Source organism: Nilaparvata lugens, unplaced genomic scaffold (assembly GCF_014356525.2).
Source record: "Nilaparvata lugens isolate BPH unplaced genomic scaffold, ASM1435652v1 scaffold6285, whole genome shotgun sequence".
Lineage (NCBI taxonomy): Eukaryota > Metazoa > Arthropoda > Insecta > Hemiptera > Delphacidae > Nilaparvata > Nilaparvata lugens.
In genome coordinates this window covers 1-15,921 of record NW_024092045.1, presented here as the reverse complement: position 1 = coordinate 15,921, position 15,921 = coordinate 1, and the positions used below count along the sequence as shown (strand labels likewise).

The 15,921-nt window shown below is 34.5% G+C and overlaps 1 protein-coding gene across 1 annotated transcript; it reads left to right on the top strand.

Annotated features, from left to right (window-relative positions):
• Positions 1-1,280: 1,280 nt before the first annotated feature.
• On the top strand, positions 1,281-12,792 carry LOC120356256 (Down syndrome cell adhesion molecule-like protein Dscam2; the record flags this gene model as incomplete). Its single annotated transcript, XM_039445166.1, has 5 exons — positions 1,281-1,401; positions 5,559-5,740; positions 7,747-8,004; positions 11,161-11,305; positions 12,530-12,792. Coding segments are annotated over 5 exons (969 nt in total), but the record flags the coding sequence as incomplete, so codon positions are not given.
• Positions 12,793-15,921: the final 3,129 nt, after the last annotated feature.

Here is a 15,921-nt window from a genome sequence, read left to right as displayed (position 1 = left end):
AAACGTTATATTTTGGCAAGTTTTTTGAGAATGTTCGTGTGTAAATGGTAGGTTCATTAATATAACATAGTATTGTTTCTTACTTATTCATTCTATTTTTAGTTGATAGATTCCACAGTATTTTTCAGTTCTCAAATCTTTTAACATACACTACATTTTCTAGCTCAAAAAACATTACTTTTCGGTAGTAATTGAAAAAGCAATCAGGCATTCCCTTTTGAATCAATACACTTTCAACTTTCATTAATAATTCAACAAAATAACATACCTCTAATTTTTCAAAACAATAACAAATTCGGATTTCCATCTTATAGTTTGCAATTTGTGACCAACATTCTATTGCAGAACCTGTGGGGAAAATAGTGCCACGGGTTTCGAAATTGATGTTTGAAGGTAATCAGGTTGTGAGTGGCAAAACAGCCACCATTTTGTGTCCTGGACAAGGATTTCCAGCGCCATTTTTTAGGTAATTGGTGATTTTAAATTTCTAGAAAATTGAAGGTAGGATTCACATTGATAATAATCTTCACATATCTGCAATTTTCCAGCTAGAGAATAGCTTATGTTAGTATACAATGAAGAAGTTATCAAAATGAAGTTTAAGCAGTTAAACAGTGGTTAGTGAATTTCAACTATTTTTTCAACATGCTACCACTTCCAATATTCCAATGAACTAGAAATATCGATAGATTGCTTCATATTATCTATTATTTTACAAAGGCGACTTTCTAGAAGTATTTCAATCCTAGATGATAATGATGGGATGAATGATAATACAATGAAGGTAGAGTATGAATGAATAAAAATGATAGGTTATGCTATCCACTTGAATTGATTTGAGTACACTTTTCAGTCCAGAAATAAATAAACTAGAAATTTTGAATTTGATTTGATTAAAAACTGAATATAATAGAATGATTACATTCTTATATCATTAATTAAGAATTATTATGTAGTAATTATTGACATATTATGTAGGAAATAGTATTGATTGAGTCTAGTAGGTACCGTGAACAAAAATAATTTTCAGTTCCTCTAGATAATGAATTCCTGGACTATTAGGCCTACTGTATATTGTATCCACTAAGATAATTCCTCCAATCATTCAATATTTCATCCGATTCTATTTATTCATTAAATCCTTTAATTCTGAATAATTAATATGATTCCTGGCAGCAAGAAGTCACCCCAACTTTCATAGCTACTTGTAACAGATTGAAACTTTAAACCTGTCTGAAATTTAACTTTTATTTTATTTAAAAATTTAAAATTTACTTCAGAACCCACAAGCAGTGTAGCTCCTAAACTATCAGAGGATCGTCTGAATGAAAAGACGTTCAAAGGTGGAAGTCCCTTCGCCTTACTATGCCTTAGTCAAGGATATCCTGTTCCATTTTTCAGGCAAGTTTTAGAATTTTGAGTTCACCTAGGATGAGTGAAAAAAAACTTAGGAAGACATCTCTCAACATGTTGTCAATAATATCGATAACGTTAAACTAATTATTATTCTGTGCATCTTGGAATTATTGATTATGTATATGAAAACAATTATATCATGAGGTAAGTATTCTTTTTCTATGAAATTCTTATTATGATTCCAACATAGATTTTATAGGCTTCTTGGTTTCCAAAATTTCAAGGTTTGTATAGCTTATTTATCTTTTCATCTTATCACTAACCATATCATTAAAATTTCTAATTGCAGTATGATATGAAGATGTGAATTCATATTTAAAGAAATTATGAGCTTATTATTGTATTTCAAAAGTATGTCTAAAGATTAAGTCCCACTGCTCCCCTACGAGAACAGGTAAGTGGAGATATCCTTTTCTTATAAAATTGTTAATTTTCGAAGTGTAATCTAAATCTTTGTACTGTCACTTGAAACCTGTGTAGAAATTCACAATACAGGAAGAAATTCAAGCTGTTAATGAATACTGTTTGATGTTAATTATATGAGATGCTACCTTCCTGCCTTGATAGTTTCTCTAAACTAAATTTTAATCTATAAATAAAAATTAGGAATCTAATTACCCTTTTAAAATTGTTCAATCATATTTTGAGAAGTGATTGAACAATAATCTCTAATTTCTAATTTTCATTTTTATTAAAGAGTAGCCCTTAAGAAAAAAATACAATAAATTTTAATCGTATAGCTTAATTCTAAAAGTGTCTGCTGTTTTCCATATGATTGATTTTTTTACTGCAGATGCAATGATTATTTTAACAATTTTATTATGATCATGAAGAAACTTATTCATTGTGTAGACCTATATTTAACCAATGTATGTGCCAATATTGAAATTATTGTTCATTGTTCTATCTTCCAATATATAACACAAAACTACGTTAGGAATTCTAATATAGTGAAAATTAGTACTGGTCAATTTTAAATTGAACATTGAAATTAAAATTTTTATTGAAAATTATTGCGATTCTTAGGAATCTTGTGAGACTGTTGAGAAAATAAAACCATTGAACATGAGAGAAATTGTTTTATGGTTCTTAAATGACCAGAAATCAAAGTATCACCAAGCTACTTTTACAAACTTGGCATGAAATTATAATCTATTCAAAAATATTGTACTCATATCATGGCAGGTCATCTTTGATTTACACTCAAGGTAGCATCTCATAGTCTGGAATTTGTCATAAATGTTTGGCTCCATGAATGGATAATAAGGTCAACTCAAAATTCTGTTCATCAATGAATTCAATTATTGAACAATTATCTGAGCTTCAAAATAATTATAATTTTTATAATTCTAAGTAGAATTATAAATTCTATGTCCCGGGCCGACAAATAATTTTTGAATAGCAGTACCTATCGCTCATCGAATTTCCATCTAGCTGTTTACCCGGTTGTCAATATTTGCAGTAGCAGAAGTCTTCGGGGTTAATTACAGCATTTAATTTGGATTTTTGTTTAATAATAATTATTAATTCTAAGTAGCTATCCCATATTAATTGTATAATTGCAACAAATTCCCAATATTCTTTATAAGCCTTGAATTATTTCACATCATTGAGCCAAACATTTCTGTACGGTGCTGATGTACTAAATGTTTTACTAGACTATCATTGGTTATTTTGCGCCAGAAATACATTTCATTTAAATCCCTAGCCTGTTTACTTTTTAAAGTATTCTATCACCTTCCACTGTCCAAAAACCGAGATTTCAATCTCATTTTCACACATTCAAGTAAAATATAACTGGATCTCGATCTTGAACGTTCCAAGACCAAATATGTCAAATAACCTTTAATATTCACAACCATTATAATTGAAACCTAATTTCCAATAATTTACGAAATTAAAATTAATTATCAATTTAAAATTCGAGTCAACTGTTTGGACCAAGGAGAGAAACAGTTTTGGCAGATAGACTGTTATGTATTTTTTTCCTACTATTGCAATATTTTGTGACTACTGCTAAAAAAGTGAATATGATTCAAGTCTTCGAATAAGAAAAAATATTTCTATGAATATTTCCTTGTGTTAACAATGAATTGCTGTAACTTGTGATTGATTATCTTGATATTTTAACTTTGAATGAATAAAGCTATCCTCTCTCTATCATCCACACACACACACAACCACACGTTCAGACTTGAATGAGTCTCCAAACAACAAAACTCTGTGAGTTATAATTTCTATATTTTTGAAAAACTATGTGGCAACATTGCGGAGGTAGAATAGGATAGCGCTATCTGTCGAATGTTAGACAAGGATAGCAACACCAATGTTATTCAAGTACTGGATTATTATAGAAGCACTATTTTAACGTGGAAAATGGAACGAAAGAGAGAAAACTAATTAATTTTTGAAATGATCATGTGTGAGTGGGGAGAAGAGAATAAATATATAAGGTTGGTAGACAACTAGAGAGACGAAAATAAGAAGATGATACAGAATATGCAGTTCAAGGTATTGTTCGAGTGATAGATAAGGATAGCAACACCAAGGTTAGTCAAATACAGATGGAAATAAATTAGAAGTTGCATTTGTTCAAATGCTAATTTATGAGTAATTATTATTGAACGAAATCCAAATTAAATGTTGTAAATCACCCCGAAGACTTCAGCTACTGCAAATATTGACAACAGGGTAAACAGCTAGATGGAAATTCGATAATTTTTGTATAGTAGCGCTCATCGAATTTCGATCCAGCTGTTTACCCTATTGTCAATATTTGCAGTAGCAGAAGTCTTCGGGGGGATTTACAGCATTTGAATGAAGAAGACTAAGAAGTTGTCAAAAAACCACAGATTTATTGATACTTAGAAAGACCGGTTTCGGTTATTACACCATCAATCTCTGATAAACTAAAACTAAATACAAGCAGCAGAATTTATACTAGTAGGCGAGTACTGCTATTGGTCAAGGGCATGAATGCCTGCCATTGGCCCAGCTAGACAGTCTCCTCCCACTCAACGGTGTCACAAACTAGCGGCTTAAGCAACAGACTCGCCATGATAACATAATTTACTTTCAGTACAAAATAAGAACCAAGAAAACAAGTGAAAGATAATAAAACAAATATATGAATGGAAAAACTATTAACTATGCTTACAATGCTATGATAAAACTAAATTCGTAGTGTTGTATTGGTTGAAATGAATCTGGTCATTTGAAAACTATACTGGGAATTTTCCTTAATCTAAATGGGGAATCTAACTTTGCAGAACATTTAATAACAAATAATCACAAGTTCACAGTTGAGGAGAATGTTGAGTTTCTGCATGTTAATAACAAAGGCAGATTTGTGAATATTCTAGTGACTTTAGAAATAATAATTCAATTTATTGTTAAAGATCTGCCTTTGTTATTAACATGCAGAAACTCAACATTCTCTTCAACTGTGAACTTGTGATTATTTTTGTTATTAATTGTTCTGCAAAGTTAGATTCCTCATTTAGATTAAGGAAAATTCCCAGTATGGTTCAAATGACCAGATTCATTTCAACCAATACAACACTACGAATTTAGTTTTATCATAACATTGTAAGCATACATTAGTCAATAGTTTTTCCATTCATATATTTGTGTTTATTATCTTTCACTTGTTTTCTTGGTTTTTATTTTGTACTGAAAGTAAATTTTGTTATCATGACGAGTCTATTGCTTAAGCCGCCAGTTTGTGACCCAGTTGAGTGGGAGGAGACTGTCTAGCTGGGCCAATGGCAGGCGTTCATGCCCTTGACTAATAGCAGTACTCGCCCACTAGTATAAATTCTGCTGCTCTTGTATTCAGTTTTAGTTTATCAGAGATTGACAATGGTGTAATAACCGAAACCGGTCTTTCTAAGTATCAATAAATCTGTGGTTTTTGACAATTTCTTAGTATTTCTCATTTAATATGAATAATTACCACAATATCAACTTCTCAACTACACAAAAAGTTACGGCATTTAATTGAGATTTTCTTTTAATAATAGTTAGTCAAATACTTCCATTATAACGTGGACCTCACTATAACATACCGCAAAATAGCCCAATGATAGTAGTGACATTTGCAGTGACATTGTTAGTAACGGAGTGTATTTGGTGTGTTTCAGATGGTACAAGTTCCTGGACGGCTCGTCGCGCAAACAGGCCGTCGTGATGGATGACCGCGTGAAGCAGGTGTCGGGCACACTCATCATCCGTGAGGCCAAGGTCGAGGACTCGGGCAAGTACCTGTGTGTCGTCAACAACTCTGTCGGCGGAGAGAGTGTGGAGACTGTTCTGACTGTGACTGGTGAGTGTATTTGCGAGATTTTCATTTAAATGTATTGTTTACGGCACGGATTTATTCTATAAATTGAAATTGAAAACCTTCGAATAGAAAGTTTTTTTTCAATTTTCTCATAGATTTATAGATACCGGAGTTAATATCACGATAAATGGTCCAGTCACGAGAGAAAGGTCGTCTGCTATTTCACCGCGGCAATTTGAACCTTCTTCTTGTGACTTAGGACCGTTTGCACAGGGAAAGCTTTAACTCATTTGGATCAGCTGTTAGTTTAATCTTTCAATGAACCATATAATGAAAACAAGACAGTAGAATGTACCTAGAATACAATATCGGGGCACCGAGCTTCGCTCGTTATTTTTATTTAATGATAAACAGAACCATAGCCTACTATAGATAGAGGCTATTTCTCTAAAATGATCGTGTTTACAGCTGGCTATACGTCATTTTATGAATTTCGGGGATGCGATATTTTGTTTTTTTCACATACTTTTTTACTATCCACAGCTGTTTCAGCCAAGGATGAATTATCCTTTTAATGTCGTTCAGCGAGTTTTCTCAAGGATGAGATCTAGAGCAATCGAATCTTTATATCATAAACCTACTATGTTCCAAATTTCGTGAAAATCGTTAGAGCCGTTTTCGAGATCCTTTGAACATAAATAACCAGATATAAAAATAACCAGATATAAGAATAACCAGATATAAAAATAACCAGATATATAAATAACCAGATATATAAATACAGAAATTGCTCGCTTAATATAATAGGATTCCAAGTACATTTTATTCTAGGTACATTGGATTCAATCCAGATAAAATTGATATTTCATTGAAACTGGCACTGTGAAAACGGCACTTAACAATCTATTATGTTCCCTCAAGTGGAATACTTGATAAAGTGAAATTTACAATACAATCAGTCTGTTATACATATAGTTTTTTAGTAAGATTCTCAGTAATGATTAACTGTCATTCATACTGAGCAGAAAATTTTTCAAACTCAAAATTGAGATCTTGTGAAACTAAATTAATCAATTTAGGATCATTAAAACAATATGAATGTTGATATATCGTTAAATCCGATTGAGGAACCTGAACCGTTAACTGTCTGAGGTCGTCTTTTTTATTTAGGGCTTCTTTTAATATAAATAAAAATATAAATCTGAGTAGGTACCCTTCTGATTTATTAAAATTATTCAAAAAGGGTACTAAGATTTATATTTTTATTTACTGTCTAAAGTTATATCTCACATCTCTAATGAGATTTACATTTAAGCTTCTTAGGAAAGGACTTCTTCAATGTTGTTTTCCATCACGAACTGCTTATTATTAAATCACTTTCTGCTATTAGAAAAAACAATTGATGACTGTAGTTTTTCCATCTGCTAGTAGTTTTTTATAATAGCAAAAAGTGTAAGGACTTCCTCTAGAAGTCTTCAAACTAAATTACATATTATAATCCAATCACAGGAAACTAATCTCAATGAAAAACCGTCCAAGGATTGCGATTATGACTACTCTAGAAGCAGACCCGTACGATTGCAGTCAGCGATTGTAGTCAGTGACAACGGTGCCATTGAAGACAATGGTCATTTTTCAATGATTATCATTCAACAATAAGGCTGGGCGTACACCGGTTAGTCAAGACAAGACTAAACATTTTTTAGTCACATTTAGTCACAATACTTCACATAGTTGCTTATGGAGACATGTCTAATTGCAATGACTAATCAGTTTGAGTTGCGTCAAAAGCAACAATGTGAAGTATTGTGACTAAACATGTCTTATCTTGTCTTGACTAACTGGTGTGCGCCTAGCCTAATTATTATTATCGTTCCAGCCGCACCAGTGAGAATGCATCTTTACTCAAACTTTGAAGAAAAGTTTCACTTGAAAAGTAAGGTGAACTATTACTTGAAAGTTTTTCTAAAAACGTTCACTTGCATTCGAATCAAGTAAACTTGACTAATGTAACCCTATTTAACCGAAATTTTCTCTGACTTGCGTAGCCCCGCTAGCAGCCGGCGTGGAACCGACGACGCAGACGGTAGACTTCGGTCGGCCGGCCATCTTTCGCTGCAACTACGAGGGTAACCCGGTGAAGACGGTGTCCTGGTTGAAGGACGGCAAATCCATTGCCGGTCACGAGGAGTCGGTGCTGAGGATTGAGTCGGTGCGCAAGGAGGACAAGGGCATGTATCAGTGCTTCGTCAGGAACGAACAGGAGAGCGCCCAGGCTAGCGCCGAGCTGAAGCTTGGTGGACGATGTAAGTTATCATACGAATACGGTAAATACGTTACCGTACTAGTAGATTAGATTATCATACGAATACGGTAAATACGTTACCGTACTAGTTACGTACTATATTTTTTGTCATATTTATCTGAGAAAGAATAATATTGCTGAGAAACAGAAACCATTACCTGCTGATGCTCGAGTTACTGCATTTTATAAACATGACCTAGCCCGTAGCGCCCAGTTCATAACAGACAGACCCATCGAGCTCAAATATAATAATAAAGGCCTATATTATAAGATTTCAGATGATTTCTTATAACTTGAAACTTCTTAGATGAGTTCTTGAATTATTTGAGTTATTATATCAATTACTCAGATGCTATTAGGACTCAGTGGACAGTGTCTCCTAAATCTATTTTCTAGAAGGCTGAATGAAGCACACACTGAGACACTGTTAGGAATTCGAGTCTGGATCAGTTTGATTGGGATAAGAAATATATTCAGATGTTTTCTGATCATGCGGTAAAGAAAGTAATATTAATATTCTCACTAAAGTTCTTGACAAAAAGTTTAAATTGTTGTTACCAAGTGAAGACTATACTGCTACATGCAGGTCATTATGCGAACTATTTTGGAATAAGGAATTTTGTGGTTGTAGTTGACAAAACTCTTACCTGGAGCGCTGAAGGCAGCTGTTTCAATGTTCCTATATTATTCGGAACTGGGAAACATACTCGACTGTAAGAAAACATATGATCTCTAACAGTATAGTATGCTGTAATGAAAATCACATGTTTTCTTGTTTCGCAAACAGCTGTTTACCGGCTTTATTTAATGTATGGAAAACAGCTGCAATTGAGTAAGTATGACAAAAAAGTAGTATTCTATGGGTGGACACTAACAACAGGACAAGTGTGTTGAACTTGTGTGTGCACACATGTTCATCTTGCTTGTCTTGTTCTTAGTGGCCAGCCTTAAACCTGGTTTTCATTAGTAGAGTTTGTGGTAGAGTTCCCTGGGCAAGTACTAACTATCTTATGACCTCTCCCCCAATGAAAATGTTTATGGTAGAGTACTAGTTTTTAGTAGAGTGGTATAGCACCGTGCGATAGTACTCTACCACTTGCCTTCCCCTCCACCGCTTCTCACTCTACCACTAATATGCTAATGAAAACAGTCTCGAGCTAGTAGAGTAGAGTCGTGCCGTGGGCTATCAAGTTTAAGAGGAATTGTTATTTATTAAAAAGTATTAATTTATTATAGTGTTAATAAGTGTTAATTTATTAAAAAGTATTGACATTTTAAGGTTAGTTCTGTTCACTAGACAACACACTTTACCTACTATTCTCAATCGTAGTGAAAACAGTTACTCGACCAAGTAACTAGAGGAGAGTTAGCTCGGTAGATTTAGTTTGCCAGTTACTCTTCCAACAACTCTACTAGTGAAAACCAGATACTAATTATGTACTAGAAAAAATCATTCTTGAGCTGCGTCTACTCCAAAGTTATTAACAAAATGTTTATTTCTCCGTCCTTATAGATTCTATTAGATTGAATATAACATATCATACACATGATGAGCATATGTGTTTGTCAAGTTCCGTTCAATCTAATAGAATCTATAAGGACGGAAAAAAACATTTTGTTAATAACTTTGGTGTAAACGTAGCTTAAAGATAGTCACTAAGGCACTACTCCAGTCACGAGTACCAGTTTTCCTGACCTTTCAACTCGAGTTGTCATTTCAAAATTGTATAATTATAGGCTCATTTTAATATAATTTTTACTACCTTTTCAACAATTTCGAACGTGTTTCTCATTCATATTCAGTATTCACACTATTTCACGACAAATCCTAACCTCACTTTTTTGAACGTATATAGGATACTAAAGTCGGGTCGACGTCAAACGAGGCAAACGACAGAAGAGTCCTGCGACAATCGAGACCAGCGACGGTAGAGACCTGCGACAATCGAGGTCAGCGACGGTAGAGGACTCCTGAAAAAGAGGCCTCAAATGTAGCCTGCGTTAGGCGGCAGTTGAGGCCTCTTCAATTTTTGAACACTCCCGACAGTCGCGCCCCCCTCAAGTCGCACGTCTCTTGACAACTCGACATGTTGGTGTTCAGAAAGTGAAGTTAAAGAATTTGAAGTGAAATAGCGTGAATATGAACGAGAACATGTTCAAATTTATTGAATGAGAATTGATATTGTGGAATTTTCCCCATAGTTGAAAAACACATTTATATAAATGTGGATGTGATAAACTAAAAGTGTGTTTTTTCAACATTCAAATTTGTTGAAAAGGTAATGAAATTTCTCATTTTATTGTGTCATAATCTAGTATAATAAGTGTAATTTATATCATTTTAAAAGATATGATTTTAAAGTCGAACGGTGTGTAGTAGCAAATCAAAAGGTGTGTAGCTGCTCACACTGAACGCAACCAGTACGTGCAAGCGTTCAGTGTGAGTTTTCCTTTCCATAGTCTGTTTCTCATCTGCGCGCTTGGTCATGGATAATCATGCGTGCACTTGTACATATACCACAGTATACATACAGTACGGAAACTTGGCTATACCCTGACGCCAAAATCCGCCATCTTGTTAGGAAGCGCCGCATTGTATAGTATTGATGGTAGGTTCGGATCACTTTAATGATCCGGATCAATTGATCTCGTTCACTGCCACGAGCCAATCAGAAGACCAGGATTGGAACTTCCAAGGTCACGTGACGTGTTTTGTATGGGGTCATGTAAAAGCATTGGTTAGATAGGCGATTGATTACAAGTTCCTTTCTGTACTTATTCTGTGCATATACTCATACAATGTGATCACACACACTTAAGGCTTTCATAAAACTTTCATAACTCTTTTATCTATTTATGGAAACAATAGGTAACATCATATTTGTCTCCTTATACACGCTAATTCACCCATCATATTTGTCTCACACTACCGTATAACAACAATTGAATAAAAAACAATGTAAGAGGAAATTGAATAGATGTTATCAGTTTAATATAATTTTAATATAAGAAAATTCAACAACATCTCTGTTTCTAGTGCATTTTTTTCAAAAAGTGAGACAGATATGGGGTTACCTGCTGTTGTCTTAAATGAAAACTTTCTAGAATAATCAATTAAATTGTGATAACGTGTTGGTTTTGCATTTTCTTTCCACAGTCGAGCCTCCTCAAATCCGACACTCGTTCAATGAGGAGACGATGCAACCAGGCCCCTCCGTATTCTTGAAGTGCGTCGCCTCTGGAAATCCAACCCCGGAAATCACATGGGAACTCGATGCTAGAAAACTCTCCAATAGTGACAGGTAAGTCAAACTTTTTGATGTCTCTAAAATAAAAATAAAATAATAATAAATTATAACGTTGTGAGTAAATTGATTGACGTCGTTAGATTTGACTATTGATTGTACAGATGAGTTCTGCATTATTGTTGGATAAAATAAATATTCTATAATTTTCTATTTTAGATATAACTGCATCTAGATATAATATTCATATCTGCTACTTGAAAGAAGTCTATCATAATTATGAAGAATAAAGTGAAACATAGTAGCTACGGATAAAAATTGATGAGAAACTGCATTTATTCAAATGCTTCTTCTCCTTCTTCGATGGCCCTACAGCCCAAATCGAGCCCTGGCCTCCTCAATCCTGCCTCTCTGACCATCTTGATCCCTTGCCTCCGCCCTCTAATTTCTCACATATTGCTTAAATGCAATGCTTATTGATAAATAATTATTATTAAACGAAAATCCAAATTAGATGTTGTAAATCACCCCGTAGACTTCTGGTTCTACAAATATTGACAACAGGGTAAGGAATTAGGAGGTACTGGGTTCGATTTCCGGGCTGGCGAATAATTTTTGGATAGTAGATCTCATCGAGAATTTCAATCTTGCTGTTGTCAATATTTCTTCCCTGTTGTCAATATTTGCAGTAGCAGAATCTTCGAGGTGATTTACAGCATCTAATTTGGATTTCGTTTAAAATAATTATGGAACATAGTAGTTTGAAAAAAACGAAAAGACAATACAATATTGGTTTGATTATAATAATTCTGACTCTATTATTCCAAATTCTAATCCTATTTATTTCGACTTTATAACAAATTACTTAATTTTCGATTTCAAGATGAAATTAGGTTATTGACGTATTCAAATATAGATCAGATATCTTTCTTCTATGATATTGTAGGGGATTCCATTTTGAGTTCCTCTACGTTATTAAAAACGTTTCGCACTTCTGCAACTATTAATTTTTCTATAACTTTTGATCATGAGTTCATCTTGAAACGTCTCTTGAACTGAACTGTTTATTTAGGCTTGAATAATTCATGTTCATGGCATGAATAATTTCATACTCATATTTTGAATAACATTTGTATGTGACCAAGGCGAATCTTTATTCAATCACATTTCGTACAATATTCAGGTCCAATTACCATTTTCATATTTATTATTTGTCATATTCGCATCTGTATATTCATTGCCTCTTTTGAAACCAATGCTTGTTTATGTTGCATTTCACAGACTGCAGGTAGGCCAGTACGTGACGATGAACGGCGACGTGGTGTCTCACCTGAACATCTCGTCGGTGCAGACGAACGACGGCGGCCTGTACAGGTGTGTCGCCTCGTCTAAGGTGGGCTCGGCCGAGCACGCTGCTCGCCTGAACGTGTACGGACTGCCGTTCGTGCGGCCCATTGACAAGAAGATGATTGTCGCCGGCGAGACGCTGTTTGTCACCTGCCCCGTTGCTGGATATCCGATCGAGTCGATTGTCTGGGAGCGAGGTGGGTGCAGTTCAATACGTTTTCATTCTAAGGGCCAGTTGCATGTACGTCTGTTAAATATTGGCATAAAAGCTGATTAACAAATCAGCGTTAGTTTTACGGATTCATTTCTGTTCCACAAAGATCGGTTAGTTTTTAATCCCGATTAAGTTTTCCGGTTAACTAAGATTTTAACGGTTTCTCAATCCGGCAACACTGTAATTTAACCCACAGATGTTATTATTCTGAACAAATGGCTCAAAATTGAGTTTATCCTATACTATTAAACGAACAACTTCTGTTAGTATGTTTAGATGTTTATATGTTTGTATTTCACCGGATCTCGGAAACGGCTCTAACAATTCTCACGAAATTCAGAACATGGTAGGTTTATAATATAAAGATTCGATTGCACTAGGTCTCATCCCTGGAAAAACTTGCTGAAGGACATTAAAAGGATAAATACGTCCTTGGAAAAACAGCTGATAATAGTTATTTCGTCGTCTGTTGGTGGTGGAAGTGAGTGAGCGAGTTCATGTGTGTGGGACTGTGTCAAAATTATGACTCAACTGTTGAACACTTGTACGGTAATCATTCAATCAGGTACTTAGTACCGGTTGCAAAAAAGCCGGGTTATTTTCACGTGAAGTTAATCAGGATTAAAATTTAACCGGCTTTTGTGCAACTGGGCCTTTGTGAGGGAAATTTTTGCATTCCTCTAGGAATTAATCTCAATTTACTGTAATTAGATAGAACATTTCTGTATGAATGTTATTATAATTTCTTCTTTCGTAAGAAATTTTCCATGCTTTTGTACTCCAGAGCGAAGCTCGGCCCTTGATATTGTTATTGAAGCGGTGATCACTCATTAGGCATGCGCCATAAAAATGAGCTGTCTGTCGCCAGTGTCAAGTGCTATCTGCAGACGAACCAGATTGAAAACTAACCTCAAAAATCAGAATCTAATTTTGAATGCTTATATATCAGCTATCACACTTCTCTATTTTATTAACTGATGAAATTCATGCATATATTTAGCTCATACTTTGAATTTTGTAGTTTTGTTTTTACCAAAAACTAATTGTAAGACAGCTATCAGTAGGTACCTAATCGGCGTTAGTTGGATTTAATTCGCCGTGAATGGCCTGTTAAAAATCTTCTACGTCGACTAGTTTAACCGCGTTATTTTTCGATTTTCACCTTTGTGCAATCAAATTTTCTTCATTTCAGATAATCGCCGTTAAAATCTTGCCAACTAATCAGAATAAAAATTTGTTTACGCCGGTTAGTTTAGTCGGCGTTATCGTTTGAAATTTCTGTTTTGTACAACCTAAATGCATCGGTTAGCGCTAATCTCGATTAAAGTATAACATTTTATCGTGATTAAACGTTAACCGACGTACTTGCAACTGGGGGATAATATGTTTGAAAGGTGGTCTCAAAATTGAGCTAAAATATCAAGTGGTCCTCAGACATTCAATATACACGATAAAGATGGTAATTGAATAGTTTTAACTAGTAGTGTTGCAATGAAATCAACAATGAAGGATACTTGATAGTTTTTAATTGAGTTCTAATAATCAGGAGCCCTAAAAATAAGAGTAAATATTCAATACTATTGTTTAATTCCAGTATCTACTCATTTATGACAGTGTCTGTTAGGTAAAATGGATTTAATAGTTGAAACAACTTTCGAGAATGCGACCCCTTCATTAGATAAAATGATTAAATACATGAGATATTATTACTAGCTGGCCTAGATATAATTACTAGCTTATTAATAAACTAGCTGGCCCGGCGAACTTCGCCCGCCAAATAGTTAATGCAACTCATGACAAACTTTAGCTTGATACACACCTGAGGAGGCGCGATACGGCATTCAGGTGCTTCTTGCTTATTGGTTTGGATGGAAGAACTCACACACACTGAATCGGGCATGGCGTGGAACGGTGTGATAAGGCAATCTCCGATAAGATCAACACTTTGTATCACCAGACCGAGCCTCCTCAGGTGTGCTTAGCCTTAGCTTAGTCTGATGCATCACTATATTTTTTATAAAAATTATCCAACAATCAGTATTTACATTTATATCTCAATATGGACTTCCTATGTGCTTAGTTAGTTGTTCAGCAGTTTATATTTTTAGATATAGTTGAATGCAGCTTGCTGGGAAATTGAATGGTATATCTCCTTGCTGCTGATTTTCTCGTGCATATTCTAAATTTGAAGCATTTAGAGTTCTACGACCCAAGTTTGGACGTCCGCGTACCGCGGCATTATTATTAGAATTAAAATTTTGTAATAAATCAATAGAAATAAAATAGAAAATCTGGTGTGGCGCACTACACAACTTCCCTTGCCATTATGAAAATTGATCTCCTGACGCTAGTGTTCCCGCGCATCTCGAGAGTCTACTATTCAAAGATCTGAGCCGCTGTGACAGGACAATAACGCTGGATACACACGAGATATGCTATCTTTTCATAGTGAATGATTTAATATAATCAACAGTTGCCAACAGTTTGCAATTGAATAGTCACATTTTCTCAAATTTCAAGCTTATTTCCAATTTTAGGTGAAAATGTTACTGGACATTAATTGGAGAGATTCATGGTCAATCTTTTCTACTCGAAATTTTCCGTTTAAATTATATCTGATACCTGATAATTGGAAATCTAAAATCAAACTTTGCATAGATGTCCTGGAGCTCCATAGGAGCTCCTGAAATTTTTACAGATTTGGGACTTGTGGCAGTTGATAATATATAGCTTATCAATGACTATTTTAGGAATGAATTTGATCAAAATCGTTGGAGCCATTTTCGAGAAAATCGCGAAAAATCCTGTTTTTGACAACATTTTGCCATTCCAGCCGCCATCTTGAATTGCATTTGATCGAAATAATTTCGAATTTCGAGCTTATTTTAAATTTCAGGTGAAAATGTTAGGGGTGACTTGAAATTTGGAACTTAAGGTCCTTACACTATGAGGATCCGACACGAACAATTAGTAAGAACATAGTGTAAGGACCTTAAGTTCCAAATTCAAGTCACCCCTACATTTTCACCTAAAATTTAAAATAAGCTCGAAATTCGAGAAAATGTTATCATTTCAATTGCAAACTGTTGGCAACTGTTGATTCTAACATTCT